Here is a 22,575-nt window from a genome sequence, read left to right on the forward strand (position 1 = left end):
CAAACCCATCTTGTGTGAAACATTCCTACTCAGCAGATTGTTATGTCCGTCTGTGACATAAAGATTGAACTTGTATAATTCACCATGATATCTCACCTGTGCTGCAGCAAACAATCCTGAACACCCTATTATGTGCGAATGTCCTGAAACTTCTTGATCTGGTGGTAATAACTTTGGTTTGATGAAGAGTTTGTCATAAGTTTCTACTGAAATCACTGTGGAGTCTGCAACGGTGTCAACTTTGAATTCAACAGGTGTGTCAACCATCCATACATCTATCATCTTCACAGCTGACAGATCCATTTATAGAATCCACTTGCCTGATCATCGGACAAAACATCTGTCTCTACACTGTGAACATTTTGTTTTCTATTGCTTGTACACATCTTGGCATAATGGCCTTTCTTGTTACATACATGACATGTCTGACCACTAGCGACACCTTCCTGAAAGAAGATTACCACAACATGAACAGGGCTTATTCTGACCGTATGATTGATGATTCCTTTGGTTTCCATGGTTACCATTACTTCCATGGTGAGAACCTTGTGAGAGACCAATTCTTCTAGCTCTATGGGCATTAAAGTTCATATTTCTGGAACTTCTACTCCTTACCTCTTCTAAAGTCTGAATATTGTCTTGATTCTTGATTTGAGACCTGACTAGTTCCGTTTCCCTGGCTGTCTGTATAGTCTGATCCATTGTTAATCCAGGAATTAATTGCATCGGTTCTGAAACTTGTCTGTCAGAAATTCCAATGACAATCCTGTCACGAATACTTTCATCACGTATATTCCCAAATTCACAGTACTCTGCAAGTTCATACAACAAGAATATAAACGCTTCCACACTTTTACCCGATCGTTGATTGCATTGGTGAAACTTGGCTCTCTCGTGAATCACATTCCGTTTTGGAACAAAATGTTCATCGTATTTCTGAATCACTTTGTCAAATTTCCCCTTTTCACCTTCGTCAAATCTAAAAGAGTTCATAATGTGTTCCCCTTCGTTTCTCATTGCGTAAATGAGTGAACTTATCTGAACTTCTTCTGACTGTTTATCAAGTTTCGTCGCGGAACGAAATCTCATGAACCGTTGCCGCTATTGGGGCCACTGGGCCGGTGTGGAGAAATCAAAGTTTTCTGGAGAAGAAAATCGTGCCATCTTCTCAATTACTTCTTCAGTACTTTACTTCTGACACCATGTCATAGAATACGGGAACTTGTGATCTTCATATTGGGGATTTATTACTGATTCGGTAACTCAACAACATGTCATACAAGTTTGTCTGGTGCGGTTTCGTGCAGCGTCTGCTAGCCAGTCACATCCACTCTGTGCATGCCCGATAAGGGAGCATCAATTGAGAATGGAGTAATCCTTGTTTCAATATGATACTATGACACTGTCCATTCATGCAACTGTGATTCTGTCCACTTCTGAAGTTGAGAGTGTTCTCAAAAGTAAAATTGATAGTGACAGATCATAGGAACAGACTCGCAGTTCAAAAGTTCTCATGAATCCCCTGAATACATCTTCAGCTTCAGACACTGACTTGAAGAAAGTTGTGAATAAATACTTGGCAAGAAAAAAGAGAAAACTGTAAATTGTTGTATGTGTGTTTTGTAAAAATGTGATAACCGATTAATGTCTTGAAATTTGGAAATATTAACCATAAATTGTATATTTATATACTTATCCTATCTCACGGTATGCACCTCTCTTCTTCTTCTACGACCATGTGTGGAAACGTGCTGTAGGCTAAAGTTGAATCAAAGCTTTCTGTCCTCTGACCACCTGACCTCTGCCTCCACTCCGATAGCAGTACCTGTCAATCATCTCAATAAGCGTGCGGATCGCTCAGATGATCACGTGACGCTCTGTGCCTGTCATTCTTGTCTTGGAGCTTCCAGTAATCTGTGATGTGGGGCAGGTCGGGTGGGTATCGCGTGAGATAGGATAAGTATATAAATATACAATTTATGGTTAAAATTTCAAAAAAAATTAAGCTTATCCCATCTCATGGTAAGCATTATCCCATGGTTGGAAGGCGGGCCGCAGATTACCTTGTGTAAACTCTACAACTGTGGGGTTGCATAACACAAGGAGGCCAGGAGAAAGCACCAACTTCCGATATGCTGACTCCACTCTTGTGATGGGTTGCTGCTGATAACAACTTGGTTTACACAGCACAAAAACTCTAGGGAGTGGGCGGTCCCGAATTAACTTTTCACAAGCAAAAGGATGCAGTTTAGCAAGTAGACCTTGCCTCCCCGCGATTTATCAAGTGGCCCCAGTGAATTAAGTCGAAGACCTTAATCTGGACAGCCCCTGCTTCGAAACCATCCCCCAAAGACACACGCTGGAAGGCGGTGAAAGGGTGAACAGCCCAGTTGCTCAACTCGTTTAATGTTCAGTACCAATCCCCCTAACTTACCAAAGGTGAGAAAGAACTTAGCAGCGGAACGCTTCGAAAACCACTTCACTGACGTAATTGCTCAGAGAGTAGAGGTCAGTAAGCGGAGTGTGGGCCACCTCTGCATGTAGCACAAGACTGGCCTCTCAGTCTATCGAGTCATGGGTATGACAGTGCAGACATGCCGTAGTTCCCTAGGTGAGGTGGTCTATGCCCAAACAAATAAAAGTACCAACATATGGATAACATCGATATCTTTTATTTATGCACATAAGACAGACGCGAGGAAGGATTGCTTCTCATCTGCGAGTACGGGTTGACGACAGCTGCTGAGGCAAGACCAGAGGACCGACCTGGTGCAGACCTTCCACGTCCATAACTGCGAGATCTCGAAGATAGTATGAGGCGAAGACTGTGTCCGATCTCCCAAAACATCCCTCCATGATGGCTTTAAGGGAACAGTTTCTATGGAGCGCCATGGTATAAGCTACGGCCCGGTTCTTGTGAGAGGAAGGAAGGTCTGCGTAGGTGTAAGCCCGCCAGATGGTGAAAGGCACCCAAAACGCCCGAGTGGTGCGAGAAACTTCAGAAGTGGAGGCAGTAGACAGCGGGATAAAGAGTCTCTTACGCAACCTACATCGGTCCTTGGAAGAAGCCAAGTATATCCGTAATGCCCGAACAGGACAAAGTGACAAATCTTCTGTGTCGTCAGGACCCAAGATAGTGAACAGCGGCGGGATCGTGAAAGTGTGGTCTGGCTGTCCTGGTAATTGGTTTTTGGCGACAAAATTCCACCCCAAACCCAGAAATACTCGAGCATGTCTGGACCTTTCAAAACGCACCCGAGAGACATCCAGGGCATGTAACTCTGAGATGCGCGCAGCAGTAGCCAAATCCATGAAAAAGAAGGTCTTAAAGGTGGCATGTTCAAAGTCTTTCTCCTCCAAGGGCTCGTAGTCCGCTGATGTAAGGTGGTTAAGCACCACGAAAAGGTCCCAAGCTGGCGGTCGGAGTTTCCGGGATTGGTCAGCAACTTTATAAGATCTGAGGAGAGACTGGAGCTCAGGGATGGTAGACACCTTCACGCCCGAAGCCGGTGCAATAACGGTAAGAAGGGAGGCCAGGTACAAAGATAATGTACAACCTTTCAGCTTCCCTGTACTTTGAAGATGTTGTAGGTATTCCGCAACAATCTGTGGTGAAGCAGTAGAACAAGATGTTATACCCTTCATTCTGCAATACGCCTAAAAATTCTTCCACTTGTCATCATAGAGTGTGACCTGGTGGAGGTTCGGTGTGCCGTGGTGATAGCTGTAGCGACTTGCTTGGAATTTCTCTTAGCAGTTAGCGACTTATGTAAATGCGCCAGGCGTGAAGATGGAGTGTGAGCGGAGACCAATGCAGCTGATCGGAGTGAGGATGAATCAGTAGATCGGCGCGATCGGGAAGTGGTACCGGACTTGGATCGGCCAATACTTGTACATCTACAAACCAACTTCTGGCCGGCCAAAAAGGCGCGACCAAAAGCAGTGTCATCCGCTGTGTCGTGCATAGTTTCAGTAGTATGCGTGGAAGCAGGGCCACTGGCGGAAACCCGTACTTGTTTAGATCGTTCCACGGAATGGCTAGAGCGTCGTGTCCCCATGCCAACAGATCCAGAATCGGAGACACAAACAGAGGCAGCTGGTGGTTGAAGTGGCGAACAGATCCACTGTCGGGTTTGTCATCAGAAGACACAAAGTCTGGAACACCTGCGGATGCAGTTTCCACTCCATCGGAGATGGACGAACCGGATGGGACAGAGAATCTGCAATCACGTTCTTCACTCCTGGGATATGGTTGGCCCGAATTGTGATGTTGAGAGAGTCCACCAACTGGAAAAGCTGTTGTGTCCACTGCAGGAATTGAGGAGACCCTGTAGACCCCATCCGATTGATGTGCCACATGACTGCCGCATTGTCTGACCAAACCATTAGTGTGGTTGACTGTAGAGTGAGTGAGTGAGTTTAGTTTTACGCCGCACTCAGCAGTATGCCAGCTATATGGTGGCGGTCTGTAAATAATCGAGTCTGGACCAGACAATCCAGTGATCAACAGCATGAGCATCGATCTGTGCAATTGGGAACCGATGACATGTGTCAACCAAGTCAGCAAACATGATCACCCAATCCTGTTCGTCGCCTCTTACGACAAGCATAGTCGCCTTTTGTGGCAAGCATGGGTTGCTGAAGACCTATTCTACCCCGGATCTTCACGGGTAGGTTGACTGTAGAAGGTGTTGCCAGTGAGTGATTGCTAGAATCACCTCCCTGAGCTCCAATATGTTGATGTGACAGGCGTGGTCTGCGAGAGACCACAGCCCTGCCACTTGCTGATCGAGAAAGGTGAGCCCCCCCACCCGTGTAGAGATGCGTCCACGTACAGGTGGTGAGTAAGAACGAACGGCCTTAAACAAACTCCACTCCATTCGATTCTTCCATTCACCATTGGAGATGGGGATGGAGCGCCAGAGGCAGAAGATCAGCGCAAGCGGATCGCCCACCCTGATGTGTGGAGCCAGAAACAACTGAAGAGGTCGAAGTTGGAGTTGACCCCTGAGTTCCTGCCATTAACGAAGAGTCCTGGGTTGAGATGCTGCAAGGGGAACTAACCGCCAGATCTTGACAAAGCGGTTCTGGCGAAGTAGCTGCATCATGAACTGCATGTGATGAAGCAGGAGGATATGATCGGTCTGTGCCCGGATACAATCACCTATGTATGCTTCAAAGATTATCCCCTTGCGATGCAGAACGCTGGTGATGGGTTTCGTCACCCGTGTAAACAGCCATGGAGCCGAAGAAATTCTAAACGGGAGGACAAGTCATTGATAATGGGTGCCCTCGAAAACAAACCGGAGAAACTTGCAATGGTCGGGGAAGATCGGAATATGAAGGTAAGTGCCCTGAAGGTTGAGACTGATCATGTAGTCCTCTGGTTTGAGGATTGTCCTGAGGAGCGCCACCGACACCATTTGAAAATGAGGAGGTGGTTGTAGGTACATCTGGTTGAAGAGTTTTACGTTGAAAATGAGTCTCAACTTGTCGGAGTCTTTCTTCGGGACCACAAAGATTGGTGAGTAGAACCTCGGGTTGGCGGGAGCCGGAGCCAGGGATTCGATCGCAAGTTTGTGAACTAGAGTCTCTATGGTGGACCGTAGGACAGCCCTCTGATAAGTGGGATACGTCCTGTGGTCCGGATGCAGAGTAAGAGGCGGGTTGCCGATTACAGGAAGTTGAAATCCCTTGGACAGAATGGAAAGATCGTAAGGGTCGTCCAAGAAGGTCCAATTGCGGGCATAAATCCCAAGTCTTCTGCCTACTGGGGAATCCTTGACAGGCACAACTGGAGGCAGAAGGACCCAGTTGTGCTGTAATCTCTGCAAGTCACCGTTTGTCGGCTCTTGTCGCGGAGGACTGCTCGGATCCAGGAGCTGGTCGAGAAGCAGTGATGGATCGGCGCTGACGACCGGAACGCCCCCTGGACGAGCCTCTCCCACAAAAGAAACTGGAAGGCCCTGATCGCAGGTCTGGGTTGTTAGGCACATACAACTTGTAAACAATGGAATTTTAACAGCTCCGCAGAGACTTGAAGATGAGCGTCCTGTCCAACCGTAGTTGATATATCATGTATTGCACCGTTGACAGCGACCTGCCAGACCAGGGTTGGTGGAAGAGATCCGTGTGGAACCTATCCTCCCAGGAGGACAGGTGAAGAGGACCCCTACACCGCACAGCCATGAGGTAAGAAAAGAAGTGAGCCAGCTGATCCAGAATAGTTTGAAATTGTCCTTGCAATAAAACCATCGAGGCCCAAATATAAGCTTGTTGAGGAGAGACTGCATGAGATACAGACATGGCCACCGCTTCCATCGCTGTTAACACCATGCGAATGGCACCATCCAAATGAGACAATTCTCGGTCTTCCACCAAAAAAGGAGAATAGACTCTCTGTTTCGTCCCCAATAAAGCAATGTCATCATCCACCGGCGGGGATGCAATCAATGTTGAGAACCCATGGACATGAGAAGACGCCAAGTTAAAACGAGGGCCAGAAAACCATCCTTGACTTTCTGAAGATTGTCAAACGACTCATCTATGGAAGCCGCAAGCTGGGTAATACAGGGACGAGAAGGAAATGTAATGGAGCCAAAGTCACCCGGTTTCATATCAAAGCAAGTCAAAAGATCCGATGGCGAACTACTTCGTTGGGGGCATAATAGATCTCGTGTCTGACATAGGAGGATGACGTAACTGTTCATCATGAAGCGCCAATTTATCCCGTTGGCTGAGACAAATGTGTAGTTGTAAGCGGCACATAGAAAGTAAGCGCCGCATTGGTAGAAAGCAGCACACTGGGCAGTTGACCAGATCCAACAGAAGGTAGTTCACTAGTGGAGAGCCCCGCAGTCATAGGAAGTGGCGCTCTGGCAGGAAGCGCCGAACCCACACCCGCTGCTGTATGAGTCAAAGGAGCTTGAAGCGACACACAGGGAGGTTATGTGATACTGACGATGTAACAGAATAACCAGGCATAGGTGGTAATGTTGATCCATGTGAGAGGGGCACATTGGAAGCAAGCGGCGCATTGCAAGTAAGGGGCGAATTGGAAGTAAGCGGAGCACTGGAAGCAAGCGGAGCACTGGAAGCAAGTGGAGCACTGGAAGCAAGTGGCGCATTAGAAGTAAGTGGTGAATGGAAGGCAAGCGTCGCTCTTTTAGCAAGCGGTACACTGGAAGTACACAGCGCTCGATAGGCAGGTGAAGCGATGTACGGGAAAGGTGTTGAAAGCGCCGCACTGGATACTACCAGCATGCCTGGAGCCACCACAGGAGGGTATGAGAGCACAACATTGGGACAAAGCGCCGAATTGGACGAAAGCGGCGCAAAGGTTGAAAGCACCGAACTGATCCCTGTGGTAGAAAGCGCCAAACTGACTGAACTCGCCGCATGAGAGTGAACACTCTGACTAAGCGCACACACTGTAGCAGAGGGAAGTGTAACACCCGATCCAAGCGGTGCACTGAAAACAACCACCGGTGGCAAACTAGGGATCTGTGAAATCGTCACCAATGTAGAAAATCGAGGTGTCTTGTGAGTCTTTGCACTCATGGGGATGGTGAGAGTCATGCATGTGTCCCTAAACCGAAGTCTGGCCACCTTGGCCCTGCCTCTGACAAGTCTTATCAGTGACAGCTGAAAAGCGTGAATTGAGACTTGAGTAACGAAAAGGACACAATATTCATGAGCAGTGACAGAGATCAATGACATGACATATTCATGACATATAATATACATTGCTGATTATGAAAAACCAAATAAACAAAATTATACGCGTAAAATCGCAAATCAAAAGTGCAATCATTTATACTTGGGTGTACTTCCCTCGAAACAAAGCACCCGGGAGACCGCACCCAGTCAGAGCGGGTGTGCACTCAAGTGTAACGAAGCCTTTCATTGGCTGGTTCTTTTGCCATACCCTGAGGACTCATTGTGTGTGTGTGTATATATATAGAGAGAGAAAGAGATGTTGGGTTTTGTAAATACATGCTCATTTTTTCTGCATTTGCGTTTGATCCAATCAACAAATACTGAGATGGTGAACTACTGCATGACTGGAAACTGTCGTTCATCCAAGTACAAAGCAGGACTTGAAACTAACAATCTGAGTTTGCACCGGTTTCCGTCCGATCCAGTCATCCGAGAAAAATGTATGCAGTTTGTTTACAACCCACAGACATAATAAAATGTCATGTGTACAAGTATCACACCTGCCTGTCTGTGTAATTACATAATGTGACAGAGACAGAACTCAGCTGCACGAGCCATAAATGAATGTATTTTGTTTATGGTGTATAGCCTGATACGTTTCAAGTTCAAATTGCATGTGGTCAATGATCGAAGTTGTGTATTGCAAATTGTCATTAGCAGGCAGGCAGACACATAGGTATCAATAAAACAGACACTGAGTTTTGTCTGTGACAGAGACTGCTTATCACAATCAACATATTTTTCTATGTTTCCACAGACATGTATTAAAACATTTCAGTTTTCAAGCTGAGCAATTTTTAACAAAGAAATTAGTATTTCTAATGCCACACTTTCTTGAAAAATTGGTTTGCAAATCTGCCAACCCCCAAAAGGCAAGATGTGAAAACATATAACAAAAAGTATGGGACCAGTGTATTTTTTTAATTACTGCAGACCAAAGATGCTTGTAATCACAAGAAACATCTTTTGTTCTCCAACTTCGACCACAGCGATGATCTTTGCACACAACACTTGCTGTGTTTTTACCAGTCGCCTTCCTGGTTCAAGCTGTCCGAACCTAATCACTGCGCATGCGTTATGGGCGCAGCGCAGCACAGCTGTTGAAACCACTTTTCACCCCAGCACTGGGGTGAAATTAGTGAATCGCTTGAACTCTGATTTTGGGCGAGGTGAGGGGTGGGGGTGGGGGTGGGGGTGTGTGTGTGTGTTTCATCACGTTATTTTTCAACTTTATAAGTTGAATTTGCATTTTTGATAATTTGTTACTGTAAGTCCATACCGAAAGGTATCAGAATCTACAAAGTTGAGTTTTGCGTTGCATGTGACCTTTAAAATCATGTTTAGCACTGTAACCTCCTAGGCCACCAAGGCACGCGATGAAAGGGTATTCAGTGTTATATGTCATGACTTCAGTTATCTGCATGCTTTCTCTTGCCTGCTGTCACCAATTTTGTCTTATACAACAACTACTGTACTGTTTCTCTTGAATGTACCCCTCATTTTTCTGTTTCTTTCTGGTATTTCCTTCATTTAGATATATTTTAGTTAAAAAACTACTCCTCAGCCTTATCTTTCCCCCCTTCTTCCTTTTTCCACCAACACAAGGCAGTTGTGTTCTAACTGTAACTGATAATGAAAACAACTTACTCTTTTCACTGAACTCTGCAAAACAAAGAGCTGCTGATCGCTGTAAATCATCATTGTCAGAATATGTCAGAATAGAGAGGGCCCGTAGATGCTGAGGTGACACCACTGGATCACTACAGTTGTCTGAAACACAAACTTCAAGTCTATTCAATTTGGCTGAATGAGGAAATCAGTTCTTCATTTGTCCCAGTATTATATGAACACTGCATGGCCTACCCACAAGTCAGCAAATTAGACGACTATCTTACCTGGCATGTCCACATTCATGGAACTGTAAGCTACTAAGAAATTATTCTAAAGCTGTTTTGAATTGTTCTGTGATCTTTATATAACATCCATCAGACTATGGGATACATGTTCCGTTCAAAATAAAAACACATCCATTTCTAGTTGTCAAAGATAAGACAGAATGCTCTGAGAATGGAAGAAAACGCCATTAACAGGCTATGAGGATTTGTTGTGTCAATCATGATAGTCTACCTCCAGATGTTCATTACATACCTGTTTCCAAATATGCAAGCAGATTTTCAACAGCTACTCTTTCATCGTCTAACAGCAGTGTTCCATATTCTTCACCATTTATTCCACTTGAAGATCTGTATGAGGCCACACAACCACATGTCATAACACAAATGCAGTAATTGAGAATCTTCTTCAGCAGGTCTATCACCTCATCAATAGCACTTGGCTTAGGTCGTTCAATGCAGATCTCAAACTCATGTATCACCTCTGTATGCTGTGGACATGAAAAAGATTGGTTTATCAGCATCTCCATAGCTGCTACGTTGGAATGAAAGCATAGAGTAAAGTAAAGAAAGCATAGCGGATAAGGAGAGAGGTCAATCATTGTTTGATGGAATGTCATAATGAAAAGTAAAGGTAGATGTTTTCACTTCTGTTACAAAAACTCGAGGAATTTGCAAGAACTGTCCAATGGTGCCATCTCATAAAAGCTTCTAAAGTCTCAGGTGCCATCATGAAGGTCCAGGCAACAACCAGCCTTCAGCAACCAATGGTTGTCATATGAGGTGACTGTGGATAACAGGTAACTGGTGGGACTCACTGACTGTCCTAGGCCAAATGCAAGAAGTGCCTGCAGGGTACAAACCATGATCAAAAAGAGTTACATTAGAAACTTTTGATATAAATGATGTGACTGAAATATTGCTGTATTGACGTCAAGAGAGCAAATGCATATTTCCTTAGGGTAAAATCAGGAGGAGGAAACAACAAAGAGACTGTTTATCAACTTGGTCAAGATATCCAGTGTGGGTCGGGTGTATCATATTACCTGATTTTGATGCTATGTCAACATTTGGCCTTGGAGTAATATCCAAACTGCATAGACTGACACTCATAATGTCAACTACTAAATTGTCTGCTCCAGACTGTCGTCCTATAGTTGCAGTATATACTATATAAGACAAAATTGGTGACAGTGGGCAAGAGAAAGCATGCAGACAACTGAAGTCATGACATATAACACTGTATATTGGGAGCATGCTGGGTATTGTGAGAGTGTACACGTGTCGACGAAGCTCCCGAGATGAGTATCAGTTTAGAACAATACCGAATGAAAATAGCGACCTTCTGTCAACCCAACAAGCCAAGATCGATTGTGCATGGCATATCAATTGGAAGAAAGTATGTTTCGATGACTTTGAGACTAGTTTTGATCATGTCTTTGTTGTTTACCGAGTGTGGTGATGTGGAGCCTAACCCCGGCCCCAAGTCTAACAGGCAGTCAACGCTATCGTTAGAAGATACAGGTGCTGTAGGTATTAGTAAGGCCAAATACACTAACGATGATTTAATGATTGCTATAATGGACTTGAAATCTGACCTTAAGACTATTAATGATCATGTAGCAACATGGGATACGAAAGTTGACAAAATGGCGGCACAGGCAAGCGAGCAGAGGGAAGAAATTACCCAGCTCCGTTCTGATAATAAACTCATGTGTGACCAGATAAAGCAGCTAAATGATAGACTTGATGATTATGAGTCCCGTTCAAGGAGAAATAACTTGCTATTCCACGGCATTGAAGAAGAGAAGGGCGAGACTTGGGACAAATCTGAAAATAAAGTCAGGGCTTTTATCAGAGACAATCTAGATATAGCTGAAGCGGACGATATTCTTATCACAAGAGCCCATCGCCTACGGAATGGAAAACAAAATCCACCGATCATCGTCAACTTTGTTCTCACAAGCGACAAGAATAATATTCTGTCTACATCATGGAGGAAACTATGAGACCGGGAAACCCCGAGACGTGTCACAGAGGATCTCACACAGTGTGTACGAGAAGCTCGCCGATTGCTTGCACCACTGTGTTCAGATGCTCTCAAAGCGGGATTGAAACCAAAGATCTGACATGATAAGTTACTCGTCGATGGGAAAGTGTTCATTTCATGACAGAGAAAATAATAAGAATGTGTGTACCTCAGGTGGAAACCAACGATCTCATAATTCAAATGGAGCACACAGTCAAACAGAAAGCCACGCCTCTTTGTTTACACCTGACAACGGAAGTGAAGGGGAGAGCACTCCAAGTAGAATCACGCGATCAACAACTTACCGAGACAAATGAGGATTAGGCCATGGCTCGTGTAGTATCCTTAGTTGGAATATCGAAGGATTATACAAACATGTGAGTTCCACGTTTAGTGACTTTAAATAATTCTGCTCAAGATATGACATAATTGGACTCTGTGAGACCTTTGCTAGAGACCCGAAGGATTTTGAGACATTACTGTCCGGTTTTTCGTTCATACCATTATTGTAGACCTGAGCAAAAGTTAATGTGTCGATACAGTGGTAGTGTCTCTGTGTTCATTAAAAAAGAACCTGTAGACTATATTAGAAGAACATTTGCTCATTTTGAGGATTGTGTGGTCATACTGTTTGAAACATCTAAGCTTGGACTTGATAAAGACACTGTGATGATGTTTGTTTATATCTCACCTGAAACTTCCCCCATATATGCTGATAAGGACATGGATGGAATCCAACGTTTGGAAGAGTATATTGTGACAATTAGCCAAAAATATAGCCAACACTATATATTAGTGGGAGGGGATTTTAATGCAAGAATGGGTAACTTATTAGATTTTATTCCCAGTGACAAGTTGCAATATATTCATGATAACAGTGAGGATTACCCATCTGATACTTTTAACATCCCAAGAAATACAAAGGATAACACAAGGTATAACAAATATGGTGTTTCACTTGCAGATTTATGTTGTACCCATGGTCTCCATGCACTAAATGGGAGACTATTTAATGATAAGTTAGGTAACTTCACTTGCATAACCCATAACGGTGCCAGTGTGGTTGACTATTTCATTTCAAGCACTGACTTATTTCCACACTTTAGCTCTTTTAATGTGCTTGAGAGGGATGAATCCAATCATTTCCCCTTACATTGTGCTGTTGTCTTTCCTCTGGTGCCAGATCAACCAGTTCCATCAGATAATCAGTCAAATGACACAGAGCAAATGGACCAGGAGAGTTGGACCAAATATTACTGGTCTCAGGATACTAGTAATAAATTTATGCTTCATTTCCAGGAGTTATTTTTAGAACATTGTGATGCTATTTTGAAGCAGATAGAGGAAAATGTTGAACAGAGTGTGGAATCTATAACATATCTTTATAAAAGAGCAGCAGATCAGTTCAAGAAAACTTCTAGAAACCCAGGTGCTGGTTCAATGAATATACATCAGCCACCTTGGTAGGATAATGAGTTGGAGGAGATGAAGCACAAGCAATACTCAGCCCTGAGATCTCATAGGGCTGTCGGAGGTAGTATTGATACCTACATATGTTACAAAAGGCATTTTAAACTCACATTTCACTTAAAGAAAGAATATTATTTTCAAAGTCAAAGAAATAGACTCAGTGAATCAAGTAATGATCCAAAACAATTTTGGAAAGTGTTAAAATCATGTAAGATGAATCTTTCAGCTACTCCGGGCATATCTGTAGATCAATGGTTTAAGCATTTTAATGAACTTTTAAACAGTGTTTCCTTTGATGATAATATTGAAGATTTGTGGAGCAAAGCGGATACTGACACTGATATAGAGGATGAACATTTAGCTGTATTAAATGAACCTTTTTTGGAAGAGGAGGTATTTCTAAGCTTGAAAAATATTAAAAATAATAAATCACCAGGACCGGATGGATTAGTCGCAGACATCTTTAAAGCTACTAAAAATTACATATCACCTATATTAACTAAACTCTTTAACAAATTGTATGATAGTTTAGTTTTTGCAAAATGTTGGGGGGAAAGCATCATATGCCCTTAAAACAGAACCAAATAACTATAGAGGAATTTCATTGATCAACTCCTTATGCAAGATTCTAGCCTCAATAGCTGATAATAGACTGAAACAATGATGTGACAATAATGATACAATTGCAGAGGCACAAGCTGGATTCAGACAGGATTATTCAACAACAGACCATATCTTCACCCTTCAAGCTATGGCCACTAAATATCTGTCAAAGAAAAATGGAAGGTTCTATTGCCTTTTTATTGACTTTTCCAAGGCATTTGACTCTATTAACCACAACTTACTTTTCATGAGTTTGATAGACGGACTGGCTAACAAGAGCCAATTATCTCAACACTCTCTTCGATTCAGCAAGTTTTTCCGATCAGTCACATCGAGTATCTGACGCAATCTTGGATATTGTGACTGGTAGGATTAAATGATGAGGACATCATTTCGCAGTGGAGGGAAGTGTCTATATATCTGTATTGTACATATTTGTATCCTACTCACAAAAAGTTAAGCAACACAATATGTAGTCTCATTACATTTTCATTTATTGAAGTTGCAAATCATGGAATGATGCAATAGAGAGGTGAAACATATGTACACACGATTAACAAAATAAAGGGTATTGATCAATAATAGACTTACAAATTATCAAAATCATGTACCTGTGAAACAGTCGTACAAAATGTTCTGCATTGATGGAGCGAAATGTTAACATTCAAGTTCAAGTCAGTTTTGGACAGTGAAGCAGTGTTCAGTAACGCGTATGACCACCATGAGCACAAATGCAAGCTTCTACACGTCTTTCCATTGACCAAATGATCCTTTAAAGTTGCTGTTGTGGAATGTTCTGCCATTCTCTCTGTAACGCCTGTTCAAGGTCATCCAGAGTCTGGGGGTGAACATGGAGAGTGTAAACACGACTTCCAAAAAAGTCTTAAGCATGTTCAGTGGGATTAAGATCAGGTGACCTTGCAGGCCAGTCCATATGTGTGATGTTGTTGATCTAAACAACATGATTAACAACTCATCCATAAAAATGAAGTTAGGACCCGCTTGTTGTACCAGGGGAATGATTACAGGTAGGTTTTAACCAATCAGGCAGCATGTGTGAAATGTGGAGAACATTCCTGCCACACATTTTGCATGTTGTTTCTGAGGGTGGTTGTGTTCGGGTGATGTTGTCGATGTTATCAGATAAGTCAAAATGACAGTCACTAAAGGTTATGTATTCTTTGAATATTTCCCTTTCAGTAACATGCTGGCAAAAATCACTATCTAGATTGATAAAGTCATTACACTGAAAATACTTGTTGCTTAATTTTTTGTGAGGAGTATATATACATCTGTGCACCACCCTGTATTTTTACCAATTAAGTTTGTCTGAAATGAAATTCTAAACTCTTTCCAAAAAATAACCTTTATAATTTGATAGAGCAAGCATTAAACATTTCAAAAACAAAAACATCAATGAAATGATCATGTACTTTAATTAAAATAATTGCCTATATTTAAAACAGTAAAAAGTAAAACAAGTTACCTTATTTAAAAGAGTGAAAGCAATAATTGATTGCTGTGTGGCCTATAAATTCGTTATTTACTGTGAATGGATGAAAGTTTGTAAACTAAGATTTAGGAAAAGTTACAAACTAACAAAAAGGAAACTTTAAGATGCAGTAAAAGTTGTTTACAAACCAAACAAACCGATTTTAGCTGTAATTATCGGTATTAGGCAAGGAGAAGTGTTTATTCCTTACAATAAACTCAAAATCATAAAAAATTATTCCAAAATCTTATTAATGTGGCCTTTTTCAGTTTTTGACAATTAGCAATCTGAATTGTTGGAAAAAGGTCTGAATCTTTGACATTGGGTTCTTCCTGATTATGCATAATTAAAGCTTATTTGATGTGTAAGTGTCATCTTGGTATATAACAGAATTGTTATTTTAGTCAAAACTTTATTTAATTGTGTAGTTTGAGCAGGAGAGGAATAGTTATTTTGGGTAAAAATTCAGTCCCATCACATTTTCATCAAAATATTCTTTCATAAAGAATAGAAAAGGTTGTGGTATTTGTAAAACTGTCAGTGGATAAAGCTTCTTTAACTACAGGTTGATTAAATTGATGGCTATACTCTAACTTTTCTGTAGCATCACATCTTATTTTCAAAATAGGGTGGTGCTTAATTAATGCACAGGTGTATATATTCAATGTTGTAATGAAATAATGTATTAACTTTCACTGTGCAGTACAGAATAAAATAAACTTTCTACTGAGCTCCTGAGGTTGACTTGTCTTTAATCAAGCTTTAATATTATTTAACTGCCTTTGGGTAGCTGTGGGGTAAGATTACATAGCTTTGGTCAATCCTTTGTTAAAGACAGCGCAGACCTCCCAAAACACAGACCCGTTAAAATAACACTTGTTATGGTTGGTTGCATCCGTGATTAGTAGGCTGTACCCTTGATTAAGAAAATGGTATCACCCATGTAACGAGTTTTAACAATGTAGCAAGTCATCCTATATTTCATCAATATTTATTTAATCTGGTGCCATTTAAATAATATCATTTGTGAATGTCAGGCTGGTTTCAGGGAATACTATTCTACAACGGACCACATTTTTACACTTCAGGCAATCATACAGAAATATTCATGTAAAAAGCAGGGTAGATTTAGATACACTTAAACATGATATACTTATAGATTCTCTTCGTAAGGTTGGATTAGATGGGAAGTTTTTAGATATTAATACCTGTGTGTATAATTCACTTTGTGCTTGTGTTAGAACCCCTAAGGAACTTTCGAAACAATTCTCTTGTAATGTGGGTACCCGTCAGAGATGCATTTTTAGCCCTCAAATATTTATAATATTGATTAATCATTTATGCACAATTATGCAAAATGAAGGTGGTGAGAGAATAGTTATTTCTGCTGTTTGCAATAACGTGTATGCCCTTATGTTTGCTGCTGATGTTTCGGCTCTTTCAGACACTTGTATTCAATTGCAGAAAAAGATAAATGCCCTTGAATTATTTTGCAAGGAAACAGGAATGAAAATATATCTTAAGAAAACAAAAGTTGTTGTTTTCAGAAATGGAGGGCCTCTTAGATCTTTTAAAAAGGGGTATTTTAATGGGGAACAAAAAGAAACAGTATCTTTTTATAAATATTATATTTACACCAAAACTTGGTTGGTCCAGAGCACAATTATGCACAAGTAGCTTAAATAAATAGGTCATCTTGTAATTCCATGGCCCTAGGTGAATGTGGCAGATTGCCCCTGCAGCTTAATTATATGACATATGTAATCAAATATTGGTGTAGTCAAGTCAAAGTGTGTTTTTTCATGTCTTTAGGCCGTTGGCCCATAAACATGTACATTGCAATACATAATTCATACATAATATTTAGAATAGTTACACATTCAGTGATGTTCGCCTTCTTTTAAGGCATGAGTGTATCATTGTCTGTCATCATGAGGAGCTTAAACTTGAAGATGTAGATTATTGTCTGTCTGTCTGTCAATAATATACTGAACATAATTGAAAATGAACCAGTCTAAAATTGTCCATATTTACAGTACAACCAGAAATTATTGAGAATTTAAGATTGTATTTTTTTTTATAAATTTCACTCATTACTCACGTATTAAATGTGAATATTAGCAGAACATAACCCCAGATTCAAAGACAGATGAACAGTTAGTACTTTTCAAGTCACCATGGGCAGCAATGCAGGCTACTGATCAAAGAAGTTAGAAAGTCGGGGTCCATGCTGTCCCAATATCGGACCACCTCTTCTTTCATTTCAGCAATATTTGTCAGATTTTTCTTATTGACACTTTCCTTCATAAGTCCCCAAATATTTTCTATTGGATTTAGGTCAGGGCTATAGCTTGGCCAATCTAATAACGTCATATGTTGGGTCCGAAACCAGGCCTGTGAATGCTTTGACTGATGTTCTGGGTCCTTGTCCTGCTGGAAAATAATTTTTTTTCCATAGAACACGTGAGCAGATGGAAGTAAATGTCCCTCGAGAATATCTGTGTACCGCTCACTGTTCATATTCCCTTCAAATACACAGAGGGGCGTTGCCCCTAACACAGATATGCCACCCCACACGTTAAATTTCGGACTGTACTTTGGGCGCTGATACAAAGGTTTTTCAGTTTGTTTGGTCCAGAATTTCAGTGTATTAGGAAACAGACACACAGAACTTTCATCTGAGAAAATCACATTGTCCCAGTTAAAATTTCTATGCTGTAATTACCAGTTCAACCTTCACTCCTTTTGTTCAGGTTTCATGATCGGTGATGGAATTCCTCGACTTTTCTGCCAACCCATTGCATGCAGCTCAGTTCTAATTGTCTCCTTACAGACAGCCACAGTTCCTCTATCAATCATATCCAGCCTTAAGTTTTCTTAACTACTTTGTTTGTTTTTAGAAACAAGAATACCAAGCCACCTCCTGTCACAGACAGTTAATTTCCTGGGCCTACCTGCGCATCCCTGCGCCTCCCTGGTGCTCAATGCCATATCCATTTGCAATATTTTTCAAACACGATAAACAGTGGACAAAGGGATGCCTGTTCTACTTGAAATCACTTTAGCTGATCTGATGTCCTTGTTATAATACTCTAAAATCAACTTCCTCTTCTCTAAATCATCCATACTGAGGATCACTGAAATGTCGTCTGCTATCAAGTAAACAAAGGGGGATAACTCTTCACAAACTAATGAAAAAGGATTAACGGAGTTTTCTCTCTTGAATGAAACCAAGTACTTGATAGCTGGTCAAGGTTGTTTATACTAGAAATCCAATTAAGCATATTCCTAAAATTCTCAATAATTTCTGGTCATACTATACATCAAGATGGATTTCAGCATGACAATGATCAATGAATATAACTAACATGAAGTCGAAGGGCATGTCCAGTTGAAAAAATGCTTTAGAAACAAATTCCTGTCCACAGTATGACTCTTAATTCCAAAATGCATCAACATGCAGCCATGCCATGAAAAAAGTGTGAATTTCATTCTGAAATCATACTGACTGTGACATTTTATGCAGGTGTATGAGAACCGATTCTCATTGCTTCACTAACGATTGTGAAACGAGGACAGAGATGCCGAGGTTAACACCTCACGAAAGAGAACGTGCACTAGGCATGATTCAGGTTGGCACCAGCAGCAGGGATATTGCTCGACAACTTGGACTTGGCCACTCCACCATCGTTAGGCTTCATAGACGACATCAGTAGACAGGCAGCACCTGTGACCTTGAATGACCTTGGCAACAACATGTTACAATGCTCCATCAGGATCGCCATATTGACCTTGTCCATATCAGTGATTGAAGACTGCCGACTGCCAGGACTGCTGCACTAGTTCAAGGTTGACGTGGGGGTCATCAGCGCTGACTCCATGCGACGCCGTCTACACGCTACAGGGCTCCATGCTGGACATCCTTACATTGGACCAATTCTGACTGACACACACCGTAATGAGCATATACAATGGACTAGCAGGCATTTTCAGTAAAGGTTACAACAATGGCATGGTGTAGTAGTCACTGATGAGTCACGTCTTCATCTACATAATGCGTGTTTGGCGTAGACGTGGTGAACATTATGCTGATGAGTGTGTGGTTCAGACAGACCTTTGGGTAGTGGGAGTGTCATGGTCTGGGGTGGAATAAATTACAATCACAGGACTGCCTTCATGTCTGTCAAGGGAGAGTTAATGCCCTTTATTACCGAGAGCAGATTCTTCAGAATCACATCGTATCTATCTTCAATCACCACCAAGATGTCCATACTTTTCAACAGGACAACACATGGGCACACACAACAAGACATTTCATGCAGTATCTGGCCCAGCAACACATCCAGGTTGTTCACTGGCCTGCACAGTCGCCAGATGTATCCCCCCATGGAGCACTTGTGGGACGAAATTGGTCAAAGTCTTTCGCGGCGACAACAGATGCGAAACATCCAGGAACTTGAGGCTGCACTACTGCAGAAGTGGAATGCCATCCTCAAGAACTCTATTCGGACGCTTATTGACTCAATGAGGAGACGTTGAACTGCATGTGTCAATGCAAATGACGGTCACATGCGATATTGACTTTTCGTGACCCCACGTGTGTTTGATCCTTTCTGACTGTGGGACATTTCAATGAATGAGCGTCTTTTCTGTGTTGTTGTTTTTGTCATTTGTCCATCTCTTATTATCCACTCAAAAAAATATCAATTCCTTACGCATGCTTTTAATAATCTGAACTTTTATAAGTGGTGCGTTTTCAATGATGTTCAGTATATTTAAAAGTTGTTACAAATGAAATTTCATTTATACACATTATCACACTCAGTGTCAATCATTCTTAGTTCATCACTCACAATTTTCCTCACAACAATATCAATCATTCTTAGTTTATCAGTCATCAATAGCAGATTAAAGAATGAAGCAGTGTTCTAAGACAATGTTGTTGTTTTGAGGAATGCGACGGAGCATAATCACCTGCTCTAAAGGATAGCCAGAAGGTCCGGTTTGTCAGCAACCTGAGGAAGAGAGCGCGGGAGGAGTCAGCATCGATGCACACCCTCTACAACAACGAGATTACGAACTTGGACGATGATATGATACCATTAATGCCATCCTTCCCGACCATGAGCAGTGCTATGTACTGCCATCGACAGAAGACAATTCCTGTTTTGCCGCAGACGAGATCGGAAGTGAACCTTCAAGATTCCTGGATGCAGACAGCAGATGGTCGACCCTTCCTCCTGTTTTCAGATGGTGATGACGATAAGATCCTGGTATTTGGCACCATGGATAGTCTTCAGGCCTTGCAGTCTTCTGAAATCATCTATATGGATGGAACCTTTACTGCCTGCCCTGGTCTGTGGAATCAAGTGTACATCCTACATGCAAACGTGGAACCACAACCTATCCCCTCATCTTCACCTTACTCCCCGAACATCAGACTGAGACCTACTCCAGACTCTTCAGACTCATCAAGAATGAAGTTCAGCAGAGACTTAACCGGACGCTTGCCCCATCCTGTCTCCAGACAGACTTTGAGCTGGCGGCAATTCATGCTATAGAGAGAGAGTTTCCGACTGCTGAAGTGAAAGGTTGCTTCTTCCACTACTGTCAGGCCATTTGGAGGAAGGTCCAGGATCTGGGACTTGCTGTTGCTTACAGAGAGGATCTGGAAATATCCAGATGGGTAAGAGGAGCGGCTGGACTACCCCTTTTACCCCAGAACAGTATCCAGCACACGTGGGTTGACGCCATGGACGACGCTCCCGATGTACCAAGAGCGGCCACCTTCAACGATTACATGGTGACTACCTGGGTCGACGACGACGCAAGATTCCGTCTGCCACTGTGGAACCATCACTCAACAACAGGTCCAAGGACAAACAACAACCTAGAGGGATTCCACAACCACCTGTACCGGGGACTCCCACATCGACACCCCAACATCTACCGATTTGTGGAGGTGATCAGGAAAGTTGAACACGCTGAGAGAGCGAAAATTTCCCAGATAGACTTTGGAGCAGCACAGAGAAGCAGAAAGAGAGTGTACAGAGAGATGGAGCATCGTTTGTGTCGCCTCAAGGAGCAGCACAATCTTGGGCTGAAAACACCAATGCAGTTCCTTGACGCTGTGGGCCATCTCCTCAAATTGGGATAGAGACTTGTTTACAAGACAAAAATTAACATTAAAAAGTTAACATGACCTGCTGCTCATATACATGTCACGACCAGGAAGATATCTGTGTATTATATTCATTTATTTGTGTAATTAAATCCATAAATGAAAACATTAAATCTTGTGTTCATGTGTTTGGGCTAGTCCATTGTCCAGGTAACAGGTAACAGGAAGGGGATTAGAGTGCATTGGACCGTGAACTTTGTTGTCAATAAGCTGTAGGGGTAATGGGATGTAGGGGTAATGGGAGGATACCGAGTGGACAGGCCATTCATTTATTAGGGGTCACCAGCTTGGCCCAAATTAGTAGTGTGCTATTTTTATTTGCGTTTTGGGAGGTCTGCATTTTGGGAGGTCTGGTTATGGGAGTAAAGCGCCTGATTTGCCTTGTTTAAAATACTAATGTTGAGCACTTCACCAGCACAGCACACAAGCCACTGTAGACTAAGACGGACCAGACATTCCTACAGTATTTTGTGTATTTCACAATTATGTACTTGTATATGGTGCCTAATCAGTTATAGTAAAATCATGTTTTCTTATTATCTATATAATCAATATAGGTATAACCCAAAATGTAATTCAACTAAAACAGTAAGTCTATACACGGTTTAATTCACCTAAACATCAGCTTTTCACTGTCCTATTTCTGTCCTTGAGAATGAGTGAGCGAGCATATACTTTTTATCATTTATGTGTTTGTCTATAACTATGTATGTTTTGAAGTGTTCATAGGTATGGTTCATACATGGAATGTTACCCAGTCTTTCAATAGTATTTATATTTGTATATTTATTTGTATTTAGATGCAGTTGATATAATCAACTGGTGCAGTCAGTCCACGCCCCAGTACAACCCACAGGGTACGCTTGTAGCTCTTTTTGTGTATATAAAAGTAGTCTTTATGCATATCATATGTATACATAGTCAGTGTAGTTTATTTTTGAATGTATTTGATAAATGTGTTAGTTAACTACATTATACCACGTCATCCGTTTGATTAAATGTGTGAATATATATGAATATAAATATGAATTGTAATTGTGATGTACCCTTACATACGCATTTGTACATACATGTACTTATTGTTATATATATGTTTCAGGGCATTTGTTCTGACTTTGACTCCTCCAATAAATCCTTCAAACTCAATCCCGACCTGTGTGTCATGATTGAACATCCCCGGTTACATATC

At 41.8% G+C, this 22,575-nt stretch overlaps 1 protein-coding gene across 1 annotated transcript in view; it reads right to left on the reverse strand.

Annotated features, from left to right (window-relative positions):
• Positions 1-22,575, reverse strand: part of LOC124278110 (vacuolar protein 8-like) — a 214,022-nt gene that overhangs the window by 189,336 nt on the left and 2,111 nt on the right. Inside the window, exons 2-3 of the mRNA XM_046713857.1 lie at positions 9,868-10,102; positions 9,367-9,489 (exon numbers count right to left, since the gene is read on the reverse strand). Of these exons, the coding sequence (XP_046569813.1) occupies positions 9,367-9,489; positions 9,868-10,102 (358 nt within the window). The remainder of the gene's footprint in view (positions 1-9,366; positions 9,490-9,867; positions 10,103-22,575) is intronic.

This window comes from Haliotis rubra, unplaced genomic scaffold (genome assembly GCF_003918875.1).
Source record: "Haliotis rubra isolate DU_JTF1 unplaced genomic scaffold, ASM391887v1 Scf231, whole genome shotgun sequence".
Lineage (NCBI taxonomy): Eukaryota > Metazoa > Mollusca > Gastropoda > Lepetellida > Haliotidae > Haliotis > Haliotis rubra.